This window comes from Phyllostomus hastatus, unplaced genomic scaffold (assembly GCF_019186645.2).
Source record: "Phyllostomus hastatus isolate PE091 unplaced genomic scaffold, TTU_PhHast_1.1 phas_contig_1, whole genome shotgun sequence".
In the NCBI taxonomy this organism is placed as follows: Eukaryota; Metazoa; Chordata; class Mammalia; order Chiroptera; family Phyllostomidae; genus Phyllostomus; species Phyllostomus hastatus.
The window spans coordinates 18833452-18851039 of record NW_025333498.1 but is presented as its reverse complement, the minus strand read 5'-3'; the positions used below and the strand labels follow the sequence as shown (position 1 = coordinate 18851039).

The following is a 17588-nucleotide window of genomic DNA, read 5'->3' as shown; positions in this document are numbered from 1 at the left end:
AGAGGGCTCAGCTGCAAACACCCTTCGATGAAAAGGATGACAATGAGGGTAGAGCTTCAGACCCAAAATGTAGAGCCACAGGCCACAGTATTCCCAGGCTTTGAAATCTAATGGAATGGACCTGCTGGATTTTTGATATTGCTTGGCACCAGTAACTCCTGTCTTCCTACCATTTTCTTCCTTTTGGAATGGGAAAGTCTATAACTTTTATCCTATGCCTGTCCCACCATTGTAGTTTAGGAATAATAACTTGTTTTCTAGTTTCATAGGTGGAAAGGAGTTTTGTGCCGTGTTGTATCATACCCAAAGTGTCACCCACACTGATTTAGATAACTTAAGTGATGACGATTTGGATTTGAGTTGATGCTGAAATGATTGAAACTTTTGGGGATATTGGCATGGGGCTGAGTGTAGTTTGCATGTTTGGATGGACATGAATCTTTGAGGGAACTTAAGAAAATTGTATATTTTAGACTTATTCTGTTTCTGGGTATTCCTGTTAAAAGGCATTACAATTTTTTGTCAAGAATTACCTCACTGAATCACATTTATAAAATGGAAAATTAGAAACTTCATTGTTGTAATAAAAGCTTTTGTTTTTTGGACCTATGAAGCCAACAAGTTTTATCAAATAAAATCTGTCATATTATTGATAACACTGCTACATAAAATTAGGTAGAGAATTAAAATGGGGGAAATGAAGATCTTATATATTAATACTGCATATCATAACTTTCTTCTGTAGAAGTAGCAGTCCCTAAAGTATTAACAAGCCAGATTTTTCAAGGCTTTAAACTCCTGACTTAAACCTTTTGCCAACCTCATGCCCTGTTCTTTTTTGTTAAAACTCCTTTCTATTATTTGGAATGGTTGATTTGGCCCTTTTTAAATTTTTGTTTTGTTTTATTGTAAAGGACTTCTACTTTTGTGCCCAGGGTCATAAGGCTAGTAAAAAATCAAGACTGTAGTAGGAGATAATACTTCGTGGTAGTAAGCATAATTATAGTAATATCCTATTTTAAAATGTTAGTATTGGACTTCTGGCCAAGATGGAGGCAAAGGTTGATACGCTTTGCTTCCTCACACAAATAAAGAAGGACAACAACAAATTTAAAAACAAAAAACCACCAGAACTGCCAGAAAATTGAAGTGTATGGAAGTCCAACAACCAAGGAGTTAAAGAAGAAACAATCATCCAGACTGGCAGGAGGGGCAGAGATGATGGGCAGCCAGGGTGGAGAGGACATGTGGCAAGGTGGTGGATGGGGCAAGAGGGGTGGCAGCTGGCAGACTTGTTGGTCCCACATTTGCAAGCAAATAAGCCAGGAGGAACAACTGGGGAACGAGAGACCGTGCAGCCCAGGGTTCCAGCGTGGGAAACTAAAGCCTCAAAACCTCTGGCTGTAAAAATCTGTGGGGTTTATGGCAGTGGAAGAAACTTCCAATCCTTTGGACAGTTTGTTGGAGAGATTCTCCCAGGAATCAGCACCAGAAGGGCCCAATTTGCTTGTGGGTAGTGGGGCATGTGACTGAAAGTGAGTTGAGAGTTGAGCAAGCAGCATTTTGTTCCCTCTCTCATGCCTCCCCCACGTACAGTGCCGCAATGCAGCAATGTGGGTTGCTCCACTCCTTACAACATAACAGGTGTACCGAGACAATGAAATTTGGCCCAAATGAAAAAAACAGAGCAAAACTCCAGAAAAAGAACTAAGCGACGAGAAAATAGCCAACCTATCAGATGCAGAGTTTAAAACACTGGTAATCAGGATGCTCACAGAAATGATTGAGTATGGATGCAAAATAGAGGAAGAAGTACAGGCTATGCAAAGTAAGATAAAGGGAAATATACAGGGAATCAACAATGAAAGGAAGGAAACTGGGACTCAAATCAATGATTTGAAGCAAAAGGAAGAAATATAACATTCAGCCAAAAAAGAATTTGAAAAATGAGGAGAGGCTTAGGAATCTCTGGGACAACTTGAAATGTTCCAACATCCAAATAATAGGGTTGCCAGAAAGAGAAGAGGAAGAGCAAGAAATTGAAAACTTATTTGAAAAAATATTGAAGGAGAACTTCCCCAGTCTGGTGAAGAAAATAGACTTTCAGGAAGTCCAGAGAGTCCCAAACAAGTTGGACCCAAGGAAACACACACGAAGGCACATCATAATTAAGCTACCCAAGATTAAAGATAAGGAGAGGATCGTAAAAACAGCAAGAGAAAAGGAGACAGTTATCTACAAAGGAGTTCCCATAAGGCTATCAGCTGATTTCTCAAAAGAAATCTTGAAGGCAAGGAGAGGCTGGAAAGAAGTATTTGAAGTCATGAAAGGCAAGGACCTACATCCAATATTACTCTGTCCAGCAAAGCTATCATTTAGAATGGAAAGGCAGATAAAGTGCTTCCCAGATAAGGTCAAATTAGAGGAGTTCATCATTACCAAGTCCTTATTATATGAAATGTTAAAAGGACTTATTTAAGAAAAAATATCAAAACTATGAACAGTAAAATGACAACAAACTCACAACTATAAAACTGAACCTAAAAACAAAAACAAACTAAGCAAACAACTGGAACAGGAACAGAATCACAGAAATGGAGACCACATGGAGGGTTATCATTGGGGAGAGGAAGTGGGGAGGGTGGGGGAAAGGGTAAAAGGAATCAGAGGCATAAATAGTAGACACAAAATAGATAGGGGAGGTTAAGAATAGTATAGGAAACGGGGAAGCCAAAGAACTTATATGTGTGACTCATGGACATGAACTAAGGTGGGGGAATGCTTGTGGGAAGGGGTGGTACAAGGGGAGAAAAAATGGGACAACTGGAACAGCAAAATTAGTAAAATATAATTAAACATATAATAAAAATAAAAATGTTAGGATTGTTTATGACCAGTTCTAAATGGGCCCTGGCTCTTGTGCTTTTTAGTTTTATTTCTATTTTTACAACATATATTTTATTTTGTTCTCACTCCCATACTTTTATGCCATTAGCTCTCAATTTACTGCTGTTATGAGGGGTTTCCCTCTTGCAGACAGTCTCCTTATGGGTAAAGATACCATATTGGTAAACTTAATGGAACTGTAGCATAAATTGGCTATAGGATGAAAGAGGTTAAAATAGTCTCTTATATCCATTCAAATTCAGTGTCAGAAATAGTTTGAGCACTTACCTTTTTATTTGTTACCACTTCCCAGTCCTGTTCAAGATGCTAAATTTGTCAGATAAATATATAACTTTAGTTAATACAGTATTTGTTTTATTCAGTGGTTTGTGTCCCTTGAAATTTCTTGAAATTTTGCGGATTTCAAAGTGTTTGAGTAATGCTGTAGTTGTGGTGATTTGCTTTTTGAAAAGATTTAATCTTAGCTAAACTAGTATTTAACACAGAGTTATTAAAATACAGAGTTTTCCATAATCAAATATTTCTTATTTGATTAATTCTCAAGCCTAGCTAGATACTCTTATTTAAAATAAAGATGGTGTTTTTTTTTCTTGTGTTGTACAAAATTCACTGTTGTGTGACGGTTTTGGTGGGTTTTTAAGTTCCAGCTGATAGTGTTGAATTGATTTCTTCCAAAGGAACTATTGACTTAATTATTGATAAATCTGTCAGGTACTTTGTGCAGTGAAAATAGCTATGTATTTGCATTGACTTCTAATTGTTCCATTCTTGAAAACCAGGTTTTTCCATTTAAAAGTCCTGTGTTGTGAGCAAGGAATCAATCTTTTATGTCTTTTTGTAGGATTATTTATTTGCTTCATGGTCAAAGATCATTTATTTTAATTATACATTAAAGCAAACACTTTTTTCCCCCCTCATAACAAAAAGAATAGGTAGTGGATGTTAGAGGAATGGGTTTACCTCTTCTATCTCAGTTTGCAGTGAGAATGTTTATTCCATTGTGTCTTTTGTTTTTTTGATACTGGAGATATAATGGCAAACAAACGAAACTCACTGTCTCATGGAGCTTATAGTCTAGCCAACAGGAACAGTTAGTAAACAAATAGTAAACATTAGATTCATATAGTGGAAACATTTTACTGATTCCTGAATGAAGAGGAGCCAGCCATGTAATAAATAACGTGAGGGAAAAGCTTAGTCAGCAAAGGGACCAGCATATGCACAGGTCCTAAAATGAGAATATTCTTGGCATTTTTGTAGTCCAAGAAGACCATCATCATTAAATCACTGTGGAGATGGAGAAGCGTATAGGAAATAATTGAAGGGCTTGGCAAAAACTGAATCATTTGGGGTAAGAATAGTTGATAGCCGTTAACTGGTTTTAAGTAGGTGGGGGTCATCTGATATGGTTTATACTTTAAAGATGATTCTGGCTGCTATGGAAAGAACACTGTAGGGGACAACAGTGAAAGAAAGGAGACCGGAACATTGCAGTGTTACTGCATTTAGTTTTATTGAGGATATATTTTGGAGGGAGAGCCAGTAGGCTTTGCTATCGACTTAAACATGATGGATGGTGAAAGAGGAATAAGGAAGACCTCATTGTTTAAACAATAGTGGTACTATTAACTAAAAGAGGGAAGATTGGAAAAGTAAATTTGGGGGGTGGTATCATTTTTGTATGAGATGTATTAAGTTTGAGTCTTTTATACATCATATTTGAGAGTTTGCAGACTATACTATGTAGCATTTTTGCATATGAGAAAGGCACTCATTTAGATGGTCAGAAACCACAGCAAATCTGCTTAGAAGTTTGCTTATTAGAATTTTGCCATTACATTAATCTTTCATTATTCATTCTTTTTCTGAATTCTCCAGTTGTACCTAAAGTTTTTTAGTCATAATTAAGATACCTGTAAAACATCCCCACTAGGCTTCACCTTTAAAGGAAGCCTTCATTCTTAATTCTGAATTTTACAATGCTTGATTATTTACACATTGATATTTTATTCATCTTGTGGTTGTCCCTGTCTTTGCTTTTATCAATACCTCCTACCCTCTCTTGAGGTCATTTTATTGCTTTTAAGTGAAAGGATGTGTAAGATTGTTCAGACTTGCTAATTGCTAGCATTTCTGGGAAAGGTTTGGTAGAGGAGGGTTAAAATACATGGATAAGGTGAATTTCAATCTATCTTGTCTGCCATTATGTAGATTGAATTGGAGGGTTGATAAGAACAGGTACAGTTTTTTTTCCTGAATTCTTTAGCCTCTTACGGAAGAATCCTGTGCTCTTACAAAGATCTAATCTTTTTTTTTTTTTTTTTAAGAGACCCATGGGGCATTGGGAAGAATGTGCTTAATTTATTTTTTAGAGAGGGAAGGGGGGGGGGAGAGAGGGGATGGGGAGAGGGAGAGAGAGAGAAACATCAATGTGCGGTTGCTGGGGGTTATGGCCTGCAACCCAGGAATGTACCCTGGCTGGGAATTGAACCTGGGACACTTTGGTTCCCAGCCCACGCTTAATCCACTGAGCTACGCACACCAGCCAGGGCTTACAAAGATCTAATCTTGAGGAAATGAAAAATAATCTTTGTTAGATTAATATTTCACTATATTCTTTATTTGATAATTATGACTTTTGAATCATGCTTTTTTATTGACACATAAAGTGTCAATATATTATTTTAAAGCTTTTTATATTTTATTGGTTATATATAGAAATTTTTAAAATTACATATTGACATTTAAGATTATAAGGTTTTTATTTTGGAATTTTTTTGTGAGTTCACATAGCAAAACATTAGTGCAATACAAACAGACATAATGCACCCATTATTCTTCCAGTAATGAAAAGGTTTAAACTGTTAATTTCTCTAACAATAATCAAATTTCTACAACTTAAATATTGTCAGAGGATTTAAAAATTTAGCAAATTAAGTAGATATGGAATTTTCTTCGCTTACGTTTATAGAATATCTTAGGTATCCTTAGAATTACAGTTAATGTTAAGTCTGCCACTTTAGCCAAGTAAAGGACAGCAAGTGCCACCTATTTAATGTGTCCCTAAAATTGCTATTTCAAAAATAACTCAGACAAATTTAGACAAATGATTCTGTTTAGGTTAAGACACTAAAGAGGTATAGCAGGTCCTTGAATAGTCTTGTTTTGTTCAGTGTTATCATTAATGATATGCTGTAGGAACTTAAACTCTTGTTTCTGTCAATTAGTCTGTGGTAAACTTGGTTTCCTTATACATCATTTCGCTTACAGTCACAGAACCTATCATTGACATTAAGTGAGGACTTACTGTAGTTTGGTTTTTAAATGTGTATAAATGTAGGTGTAAACATAGTTTTAGTATAGCAGATTACCAGTTATTCTCAGACATATTGGTTTATGCAGTGATGAGGAAAAGCAAAATTTGCTTCATAGGTACATCTCATGTATAGGAGTTGGGAGTTGAAATGACCATAGTGAGAGAGTATACAATATAAAACATGTTATCATGATGCACCTCACGTAAGACCTAAATAGAATAGTTACTTTTATACTTTAAAAAAAATTGCCAAGTGTTAGGAAAACATTTGTAAGGCATGTCTTTATTAATTATAAAGGTATCAGGTTTTATTTTGAATTCTTGATCTACTCAGCTTAATTTCTTATTCTTTCTATAACTATATTTTTGCATAATTTTAATTGAAGTTTTAAATTATATTCAAGATACGGGATTTTTCCACAGTCTTCAAAAATGGAATCTAAACATTTAGTCACAATCATTGGAACTAAAGGTTTCAGTTAACCTTTAATTCAACATTCAGTTAAAAATGGTTTGATGGAGTTTTTCTTTAGTGATGATTTTATTATTTGGCCAATAATCCATTATGAAAAATGAATATTTTAACTGAACTAAAATATATTTATTCTTTTGGAAAAAGAGTACAGATCTCAAAGATATGGTGGGTATAGAATTTTTTTCCTAAGGCAGAATCCATTTAGTAGAGAAATATAAACATTTTTCCTTTAGTGAACCGGAGTTCTAAATTCTAGGTTTGAAAAGCTATTTGGCTTTATGTTATGTATTTTAGGTAATATATCAGATATACAGGGTGGAACAAAAGCAGGTTTATAGTTGTGAGTACATGAAGCACAGTTTATTCTTGCATTATTATTTATTAATTACTGTATTCTTTTTCATACAGCTAGCTGTAAGCCTACTTTTGTCCTACCCTGTACATTTTCTCTAATTTATTACAAATAACAAATTCCTTATTTTTAAATTTAACCTTTTATTCCTCATGGAAGTTATTAAAGTGTAAACTTGCCCAGAGTAAAATATTTATTTGAGGATATTTATTACAATAAATAAGTATCCTTTGAAAGCTGAAAGTTAAACATTAACTCTCTTCCAACTTTGTTGAGCTCAAACCTTTGTGTTGCTATGTCTTCCACCGGAACTGCTACTTGAAACTTAAGAGTGTCTAAGAATCTTTGAAGTACATTTGATGCAAAATATGTGAAGTTATTTGATCATGCTTTGCAATGCCTTGTTGAGAAGACAAGGATGTAGGGAAAGTTTTTAAAAAGTTAAAATTATATACACTATAAATGCCTTGAAGTGTTTTCTTTTAAACTGGTAGATTATAAACCTCTTTATTTAAGTAGTATTACTTTTTTAAAACTTGAACTAAAATTACACTACTTTGCCCATCACTACCTTGGATTTTAATTGCCACACAACAGACCTATTAAAACTGTTCCTTTTTACTACAATTTCCTCTTGTAATTATTGAAATTATACAGATTCTATAAAATATGCTTAAGATGATCTCTTCACATTAGATAGCAGTTTCAAGGAGAAATATTTACCAAATAGTACTTTTAAAATAAAAATAATCCTATCAGCTGCAGTTTTTCTGATCTTGAGTGTGAATGGATTGCAAGGACTGCTGTACATATTAAAAATAAGCTGTTGGGCAAAATGTTGAAGAGCTATATTTTAAATAGTAGCTCTCTTTCTTATAGCTATAAACAAGTTATATATAAATGTTGGTGGTACCAAAGCACTGAAATAAAACTTGTTTGTGATAAACTCCATCCTCGGTTCTGTATCCTAAAATGTAACTGAATGATAATAAAGTGCTATTCATCTGCAGGTGCATTGCTTCTACTTAGTTAAAAGATGGTTGAAAGGACAGGAATTAGTTGCATGTTGTATTAGCCTTTTGTAGTGTATTTTGTCCTAAGCATCTTAATTTCCCTGTTTTGAATGCTAAGTAGCAAGGGTCTTGGTTTAGAACTAATACCCATCATGCATGTAAACGGTATGAAAGAGCTGCTTAGTAAGTTAACACAAAGTGTTCTTGTGTCAGTCCTTGTGGAAATAGATACAATACAAACATTACAGCTGAACTCACGGCAAACTCCATTAAGTAAAAACCTGGCCTCATTGTTCAGGAAAAAGTTTGAATAGATTGCAAGCTCATTTTGTTGAATGTAATGTCAGGCTTTTAGGGACTGTATTGAGGGATAAGGTTTTGTTAAGTTGAGACCAATTCATTAAGTTTTATTGCCTGGTGAGAAGCAGTAATACTTTATTGTAAGACTTCATCAAATATTCATGGTTAAAGAGAAGTAGTAAATGTATTCAATCAAGTGGTCTTTTGGGGTTTTGAAAAGGATTATGAAGTCTGCTCAGCTGATCGTTTTAACATTCATTGAGGTTGTTTAACAAGGGTAATTTTAATCTCTGAGTTTAATTTTGTTGTCCGGGCTTGTCTCTTTTTACTGTCACAAATCTAAGTCCATAAGAATTATGTCACATTATAGGGACAAGTGGATATTATATCTGTTTATACAATTTATCTGTTTCCTAAGAGGGCATATTTTTAAAATTATCTTAATTTTGAGTTTGGTGTGTGAGGGAGTTATGACCTGTCTGCTGTTCTTTGTGAGGTGGCTATCCTTTTGGTCAGACTGTAGCCTCATGTCACTACTCCTGGTGTGACCTCTTCATGTCTTGGGCAACACGGTCTCCTTGATACACATGAAATAATAAGCAGTGTTTTGTTTTGGCCAATTCAAATTGTCCTGAAGGGATAGAGTCAGCATTTTCTACATGATATTAGAAATTTTAATGGCTCTCATTTTTGCACTTGGTTTGAGGCTACCTGCCTCCTCTTTTTTATTTCTGTGTTATGCTTATGCTCATGATTCATGTGGCAGGATCCTATCCACATGGAACTCCACCCTTTCCAGTTCACTGTATGTTTACTTCTTTAGTTTAACTGTGGACTGAAGTTTTGTGATCTTTGTGGGGTTTGTTCTTTTCAAAGAGATTAAGCATATTCAACTAAAATTCAAACTTGTTATTAATTGTTTTCTTATGTTCCTTAACCTCCATTCCTTAGGCAGATGATGTCGAGGGCAAAATTAGACAAATCATTCCACCTGGATTTTGCACAAACACAAATGATTTTCTTTCTTTGCTGGAAAAAGAAGTTGATTTCAAGCCATTTGGAACCTTACTCCATACATATTCTGTTTTAAGTCCAACAGGAGGAGAAAATTTTACCTTTCAGATATACAAGGTAAAAATAAATCTAAATATTTCTTGGGTGTGAAAGGACTCCCCATACCAGAAACCCGTGTGCTATTTTGTTGTTATTTTCAGTAATTTATTCTAGCTTTAGGAAACAAATTTTTGTCAGCATTAAAAAACAAAGGTCTACTTTGTATGTGTGTTTGTGTACACATCTTAATCTGAGACTTCTAAACATTTTCCCACAGTATTGTTTTGTGTTCTGCACACTTTCACTTACCTCTGTGATGGGTTTCACCTGACTTTTTCTGGCTTTTTCCCTAGGCTGACATGACATGTAGAGGCTTTCGAGAATATCATGAAAGGCTTCAGACCTTTTTGATGTGGTTTATTGAAACTGCTAGCTTTATTGACGTGGATGATGAAAGATGGCACTACTTTCTAGTGTAAGTACAGTTCTAAAGCAACAGTAGACCTTATTACCTCCACAAAGCCACCATTTTAATTGTGGCGGCCCAATTATTGGACAGTATAATGATATTTTTCCCAGGAAAGAAAAACTATTGTTTATGAGGCTTGAGTTTTCTTTCATTATGCTTTGGGAGACCTTGAGAATAGAGCTGAATTAAATGCTGTTGTCCGTTAGGCCCCTGAATGTAGGCTTAAACAGTAAAATGAGCTTTGCCTGTGTTTTCTTTTACTTGCCACCTATTCATCTTTATAATAGGCAAGTGCACTGAAGTGATGTAAAGAGGTCTGATTTATCCAAGTTGCTGCACACCAATTAAGTGAATTGTACATTCAGAACATAGCAGGTGTACCCATTGGGCCCTCAAAGAGTAGCTTGCTGACACTGAAAATTCAGTCAGAGAATGGAAAAGAAAATGGACACTGCATGGGAGCGTGACTGTAATTGACCTGCTTGGCTTTCTGTTTTATCTGCAGATTTGAGAAGTATAATAAGGATGGAGCTACACTCTTTGCGACCGTAGGCTACATGACAGTCTATAATTACTATGTGTACCCAGACAAAACCCGGCCACGTGTAAGGTAATTGGCAGTGTAACACGTGCCTTGTCTTTTATTTCAGAAGAAGGAACTGCCGAAGTTTCCAATACTTGTTATAATAGTGTTGATTTGTTTAGGAAAAAAATCACCATTATTCATTGGCTATGTACTGACTTATTTCATTGTTCCCTTGGAAACAGTGAAGAAGATTAAGCCAATTTGGAGTATCTCAGTGATTTCTGGATTTTTTGACAGTTGATAAGGGGAAAAAAGGAACATAGACTTTAAAATGTTCATAATACTCTAGTAATTTGCAATTTTTAAAGCGGTCATTTTGTGTTATTTTAATTTTAAAATAATTTCTTTACTCTAGTCAGATGCTGATACTGACTCCATTTCAAGGTCAAGGCCATGGTGCCCAACTTCTTGAAACAGTTCATAAATATTACATGGCATCTCCTTCTGTTCTTGATATTACGGGTATGTAGAATTTGATTTGTTACTTAAAGAGCTTTTCTAAAAAATCTTTACTGATTGATTTTTTGTTTTTTGTCAAGAGATAACTATTCTGTTTTAAACAGCTTTGTCCTTGGGTCTTTTGGGAACTGTCTCAAGATGGCTCAAGGTTCCATTTTAAATCATAAGCTTTTGTGGGATTGGTCTGCATCTCTATGTGTGAAGTCCTTGTTAAACAAATAGAGGATAATGCACTGAATATATATAGGGAATTCTTGGTCAGGCATGAATATGCTGCAAGTATGGTATAACTTATTTGTTCATTTTATTTAGCAAACCGTTGCATTGCTCAGAGACCATGCTCTAATTTTCATGTAGGGGCATAATATTCTAAACCTTACTGAGGAAAAAGCACCAAGGTAAGTAGTTCCTGAATAAGAATACACATATCTTAAAGCTATGTTTTATATTCCTAAAATGTGTGCTTTCTCAAAAGTAATTTATAGAGTGAAATGTAGGCCTATTTATTTTAAAAACATCTTTCACTGTGAATTAGCCATTGAAGTAATATTATGAAGGGAATCCTTAGAAGAAGGAAAGAGACTCGACTCTTTAAATGGAGAGGTCATCAGCCCTAACCAGTGTGCCTCAGTTGGACGTCATCCAGCAAAGCGAAAGCTGGATGGTTCGATTCCCAGTCAGGGCATGTGCCTAGGTTGTGGGTTTGCTTCCTGGTCAGGGTGAATATGAGAGGCAACCAATCCATGTTTCTCTCCCTTTCTTTCTCCTTCCCTTCCCCTCTCTCATTAAAAAAAACAAAAAGAAAAAAAATTGACAATTTTTTTACAAAGAAGTCATCAGGTGAACTGCAGCACTTAACACAAAATGTTAACTTAATAAAAATGCTATTTTTGAATTTTATCAATTTGTTTAAAGGTATCAAAAAATATACTGGATGCGGGACTAAGAATATAAGTAGGCTAGTAGGTAGATTATTAGTGTTTTCCTTTTTCATGTAGTATAGTGGTTTTGCTTCTCCAGGCTAAGTAAAATTCAAGTTACCCAAAAACAGATTTTGAAGTGATCCTATAGATTAATAAATTAGAGGGAAAGCATGTTTGTTGTTTTTAAAAGGGAGTTCCATGTTTGTAGAGTTCAATTATATTTTTATCTGACTTTCCTATTACTGTAGAATGGTTTGGAAGCTTTGGAGCTAAAGTAGCCATTATTAAAGTTAGTTTATATCAAAAGTTTTTTTGACATCTTCACTAGCTTAGTGACTTGTAAAATTATAGAAACAATACAAACAATAACACTTTTTAGGTAAGCTGAAAATTGTTTAGCTTCTGTTCACTTACAGAGCTTGGATTCTTTTTGGTGATTTTAATCTGGAGATTTAGAGTTCACATAAGTAGTCTTTGTCTTCTCTAGTGGGTAATGTGTCAGCAGGGGTTGTTTCTGTGAAGTCTTTTAACCACTTTCTTCTGTCTGCTCCAACCAATAAAGTCCTTGATACTTAGCACCAATTAGCAGATAGAGAATTTTATTTCTTAAATCTCAGTGGAGAGTCATCAATAATGGTAGCCTTTATTCATTGCAAACTGAAATCTTTAAAGAGAAAAGGCTAAACATGCTAAAGGACTTCTGAATTTGAAAACTGGGGTATCAGTCTTTACTTTCAGCATGAACATTTCTCAGCATTATAAAATACTAAAAATGCCTTATCAGCTCTTCTCATTAAGATATTTCTCTTAGGTTCCATACCTAGTCCTTTTAAAAAGTAGAATTTTCTACTCTTCAGTCATCTCAATAGCCTATTTCTCCATTATTTTGTAAATTTTTCTTAACTTTGTGGATTTTTAGCAGACTTTGGATCTCCCTTTGCAATTCAGAGTATTGTTTATATTGAGATGGTTTTTGGCATAGAGCAAGATATAGTGATCATTAAAACTCACCATTGGTGGCCTATGTTACAGGATACATAGGTATTTGTGGTGTAATTGCCACCCATTTTCTTCTGTTTTTTTTAGGACTTAATTTTAAAATAAAATACTAGAAAACAGTTCTTTATATTATGTACCATCTTCTTCTTGAGGATGTCAGTATCTTAAGGTATATAGCATTTGAATACATCTCAGTTGTATGCCTTTATAGAATCAATGATACGTTTCTTCCAGGATCATGCCATTTGACAACAGAAATGTTTGCCTATGTCTTGTGGGCATACCTAGGAGTAGAAATTACGGAGAGGGTGGTGAACTATGTTTCACCTTTTGAGGAACTACCACATTATTTTCCAAAGTGGCTGTATCATTTTACGTGTCCACCAGGAATGTATGAGGTTTCAGTTCTCCACACCACCATCAATACTTGTTCTCTTTTTTATTCTAGTTATTCTGGTGGACATGAAATGGTCTTTCATTTGATTTTTATTTCATCTTCCTGTGGCTAGTGATGTTATGCATCTTTTTGTGTCCATTTGTATATCTTCTTGAGAAATGTGTATATGGATCCTTTGCCCATTTTAAAAATTGGGTTGTCTTACTGAATTATAAAAGTTTTGTATGTAAGAAGTCTGGATACAAGTCTCATACATATTACTTGAAAATATTTTTCCCATTGCACAGTTTGTCTTTTCATCTTAGTGGTATCATTTGAAGAACAAGAGTTTTAAATTTTTATAATAGCCCGATTTATTTATTTTTTCTTTTGTTGCTCATGTTTTTGGTTTTGTTATCTAAGAAACTATTGCCTAACCAGAAGGCTTGAAGATTTACTCCTGTGTTTTCTTCTAAGAGTTCTTATAGTTTTACCTTTTACATTTAGGTCTATAATCCATTTTGAGTGTATTTTTGTGTATGGCATGAGGAAAGGGGGTCCAACTTCATTCTTTGGTTTGTGGTGATCCCTTTGTCTGAGAATCATTTGTTAAAAGACTTCTTTCTCTCATTGAATTGTCTGGACTGTGAGTGTATGGGTTTATTTTTAACTGTCAATTCAATTCCTTAATCTACATGTCTATCCTTATCCACACCAATTTCATTACTGTTGTACTAAGTTTTGAAATTAAGAAATGTGAATCCTCTAACTTTGGTTCTTTCTCAAGTTTGTATTGGCTATTCTGGGTTCTTTGCATATCTATATGAATTTTAGGATGAGTTTGTTAATTTCTGAAACAAACAAAAGAGCTAGCTGGAATTTTGAAAGGGATTGCATTGAGTAATTTGTAGAGTATTATTGATACTGTAATAATGTTAAGTCTTGTGATTTATGAGTTAGCTCAGATTTTAACATTCTTTGTTTCAAAGCCCTCTACTGATCAGAAAATGAAGGCTTAGAGAGTGAAGTGACTTGTCCAAGGTCCTACACCTGTGAATGACAGAAATGGGACTCAAACCCATGCTCTCTGATTGTGCGGTATTCTTTCTACCCATCATGTTTTAATGTTTTCCTTGTCCATTACTTAGTCTAATGTGAATAACATAGACAAACATAAAGTAAGATTTATGCTATTCAGATACAGTGAAAAAAGGATCAAAACCATACTCTCATTTTTCTAAATAAAGATTTGTTTTTGCATAAGAAAGAATTGTTTTTAATTAAGTGAAAGAGGTATAGCAGAATATAAAGGTTATTGAATTAAGGAAGTTATATAAATTGAGCTTTGGAATCCTAAGATACCAGAAAATACTCAAAACTGAAATTGATTATCCAAAACCGAATCTCTTGTTTATACAGCTACTTTAATTGAAAATAAAACTAAGTACATCAGTCAAAAAATTTACATTTGAAAGGAGTGGCTCTTATTTCACAAATAACATATAAGGTCTGTCCAGAAAGTATCCAGCCATGTGCTATGAAAAAGATTTATTGAAGATACAAAAAACCTTCATACATAGGACAGTGATGCCTCAGTCCCCTTCAAAGTAGGTACCTTGGGATCTCACACAGTTCTCCCAGCATCTCTTCCAGTGTTCAAATCACTATGCAAAATCCTTTGTTGGAATCACCATCAGCTACCCCATCATATTTTCCTGAATCTCATTGGTGGTCTGAAATCTCTTCCCTTTCAAAGGTAACTTTAGTTTTGAGAAAAGCCAGAGGTCACAGGGTGCCAAATCTGGGCTATAGGGGGGCTGAGTCACTTGGATGATTTGATGTTTTGCCAAAAAATTGTGTACAAGATGTGATACATGAGCAGGCATGTTGTTACGATGAAGCTGCCAATCACCAGTAGCCAATAACTGTGGTCATTTTTGTAATACTGCATCTCTCAAGCGATGAAGAACATTGAGATAGTACTCTTCATTAATTGTTTGGCCCGGAGGGATGTACTCTTGATGGACATCTTCCCAGTCAAAAAAAAAAAAAAAAACAGTTAACATAATCTGATCTTGCTGTGACTTTGCTGCACTTTCCTCAGGCCTAGAGAACCTGGCGACTTCTACTGGGATAACTTTGTTGTTATCCCAAACAGAAGGCCTATGGGAGCCTTTGTTCCAGGATCCCATAGCATTAGACCCCCAATTCATCTCCAGTTATGACCTTTTTGAGGAAATCTGGTTCATTGGTAGTAGTTTGAATCAAGTCATTAGCAACTGGAGTGTGGTATTCCTTCTGCTTTGGTAGGAGAAGCTGTGGAATGAATTTTGCCATGACACATTTCATGCCAAGATCCTGTGTCAATATCTCGGACATAGTAGCTTTTAGAATCCTGAGATCACCTTCTAGTTCTCACACTGTCAGTCGCCAATCTGTGCATTGCAGCCTGTAAGTGTTTAACATTCTCAGGTGTTCTGCTTGTTGCAGGCCTTCCAGAACAAGGATTGCTTTCAGCAGATTCTCAGCCAACTTTGAAGCACTTGTGCCACACTTTTAGTTGCACTGTACTCATTGCATCGTCCCTGAGAGCCTTTTGCATCATCCAAATACCTTCTGTGGAGGAATGTTCAAGCTTAATGCAAGATTTGATGCAGATTCATTGCTCTATCTGCTTAGTTATTTTGAATGTGACAGCCACAAAGTACACATGCTCACTCAATGGCATCTACTACCCCCACTGACTAGTACAGTGAGGACGTCATTGTTCACACATGCACATTCCAAAGCTACTCTCCTTGGCTTCCAGGTTATACAGATGTTGTGCAAACTGTTCTGATTATGCTAACAATGGCTGAACTTTTTCTGGACAGACCTCATATGTCTTTGCATATGGACTTGCACCTATAACTTTATTTGGCAAAGTTCATAGTATTATTATTTGATTTGTAAGGGATAACCCTTTCTCACTGTAACTTTTGTAAAATTGTTTTAAGAAAATTTGCCTTTCTAGCCTAGCATGTATATTGAGATTGCAAGTGATAAAGATATTGAGTCGGGTAAAGGAAGTTATTCTGCTTTATTTCTTTAGCGGAAGATCCATCCAAAAGCTATGTGAAATTAAGAGACTTTGTACTTGTGAAGCTTTGTCAAGATTTGCCTTGCTTTTCCCGGGAAAAGTTAATGCAAGGATTCAATGAAGATATGGCAATACAGGCACAACAGAAGTTCAAAATAAATAAGGTATTTAAGTACATAACTTAAATATTACAAATACATTAAGAATACCTATGTGGGGAATAACAGTTGTTAAGATTACAGGCTGTGAAGCCAGATTGTCTGGGTTCAAATCTGGCTATACCACTGTGACTCTGGCTTGCTCTGTGACTTAGGGCAATTTAGTTTACCTCCTTTGCCTCAATTTCCTCATTAATAAAATGGGAAAATAACTGATATTAAGTGTAACATGAGGAACAGAGATGGGTAGTAGGATTTTATTTTTGTTTTTTAAGAAAATCTTTTTCAAAACTGGTAAAGTAGATAATACCCCTGGAGGCAGTGGTATTGGCAAAAAGAAGGGTTGAAATAAAACACTTAACTTTCACTTTATATTTATTTCAATTTTAAAGTAGTAAATACCGTTTTTTTAGAAGTTTTTTATTTATTTTATTTTTAGACAGAGGGGAAAGGAGGGAGAAAGAGAGGGAGAGAAACATCAGTGTGTGGTTGCCTCTTGTGTGTCACCTACTGGGGAACTAACCTGCAACCCAGGCATGTGCCCTAACTGGGAATTGAACTGGCAACCCTGTGGTTCGCAGGCTGACGCTCAATCCATTGAGCCACACCAGCGAGGGCTAAAGTAGTAAATATCTTAAGACAGGTAAAGAAAAATTAGCATGGGAGTTGAGAGGAGGGAATTGATTATTTTTACGTAAACAGGGGAAACAAAAGTATTTCAGGTTTGCATTGGGTAGGATTTAGATTATGAAAGTATGTGGAATGAAGACTTTCCAATAATACAGACTAGCATTTGATACTATTGACCTACCCTCCCTTGGCTTCTAAGGCACTACAGTTCCTGATTTTCTGCTTACCATTGTGATCTTTTTTAATTGGGAAAATTTTAATTAATAAGCATCAAATGCACTTTACATTATAACTGCAATATTGAAACTGAGACATTTTAAATATTTAAAAAAAGATTTTATTTATTTATTTTTAGAGAGGGAAAGGGAGGAAGAAAGGGTGGTTGCCTCTTGCACGTTCCCTACTGAGGACCCAGCCCACAACCCAGGCATGTGCCCTGACTGGGAATCAAACTGGTGACCCTTTGCTTTGCAGTCGGTGCTCCATCCACTGA

The 17588-nt window shown here is 35.2% G+C and overlaps 2 protein-coding genes across 5 annotated transcripts in view; one reads left to right on the top strand and one right to left on the bottom strand.

The window, feature by feature from the left end:
- SLC25A12 (solute carrier family 25 member 12) overlaps nucleotides 1–17588 on the bottom strand; it is a 173068-nt gene that overhangs the window by 131748 nt on the left and 23732 nt on the right. The window lies entirely within an intron of this gene.
- The window catches only part of HAT1 (histone acetyltransferase 1), a 42008-nt gene that overhangs the window by 13078 nt on the left and 11342 nt on the right, over nucleotides 1–17588 (top strand). For all 4 annotated transcript variants that reach the window (XM_045844086.1, XM_045844769.1, XM_045845518.1 and 1 more), the window contains exons 5-9: nucleotides 9315–9494; nucleotides 9770–9891; nucleotides 10391–10495; nucleotides 10827–10933; nucleotides 16320–16471. In XM_045844086.1, coding sequence (XP_045700042.1) covers nucleotides 9315–9494; nucleotides 9770–9891; nucleotides 10391–10495; nucleotides 10827–10933; nucleotides 16320–16471 — 666 coding nt within the window. The remainder of the gene's footprint in view (nucleotides 1–9314; nucleotides 9495–9769; nucleotides 9892–10390; nucleotides 10496–10826; nucleotides 10934–16319; nucleotides 16472–17588) is intronic.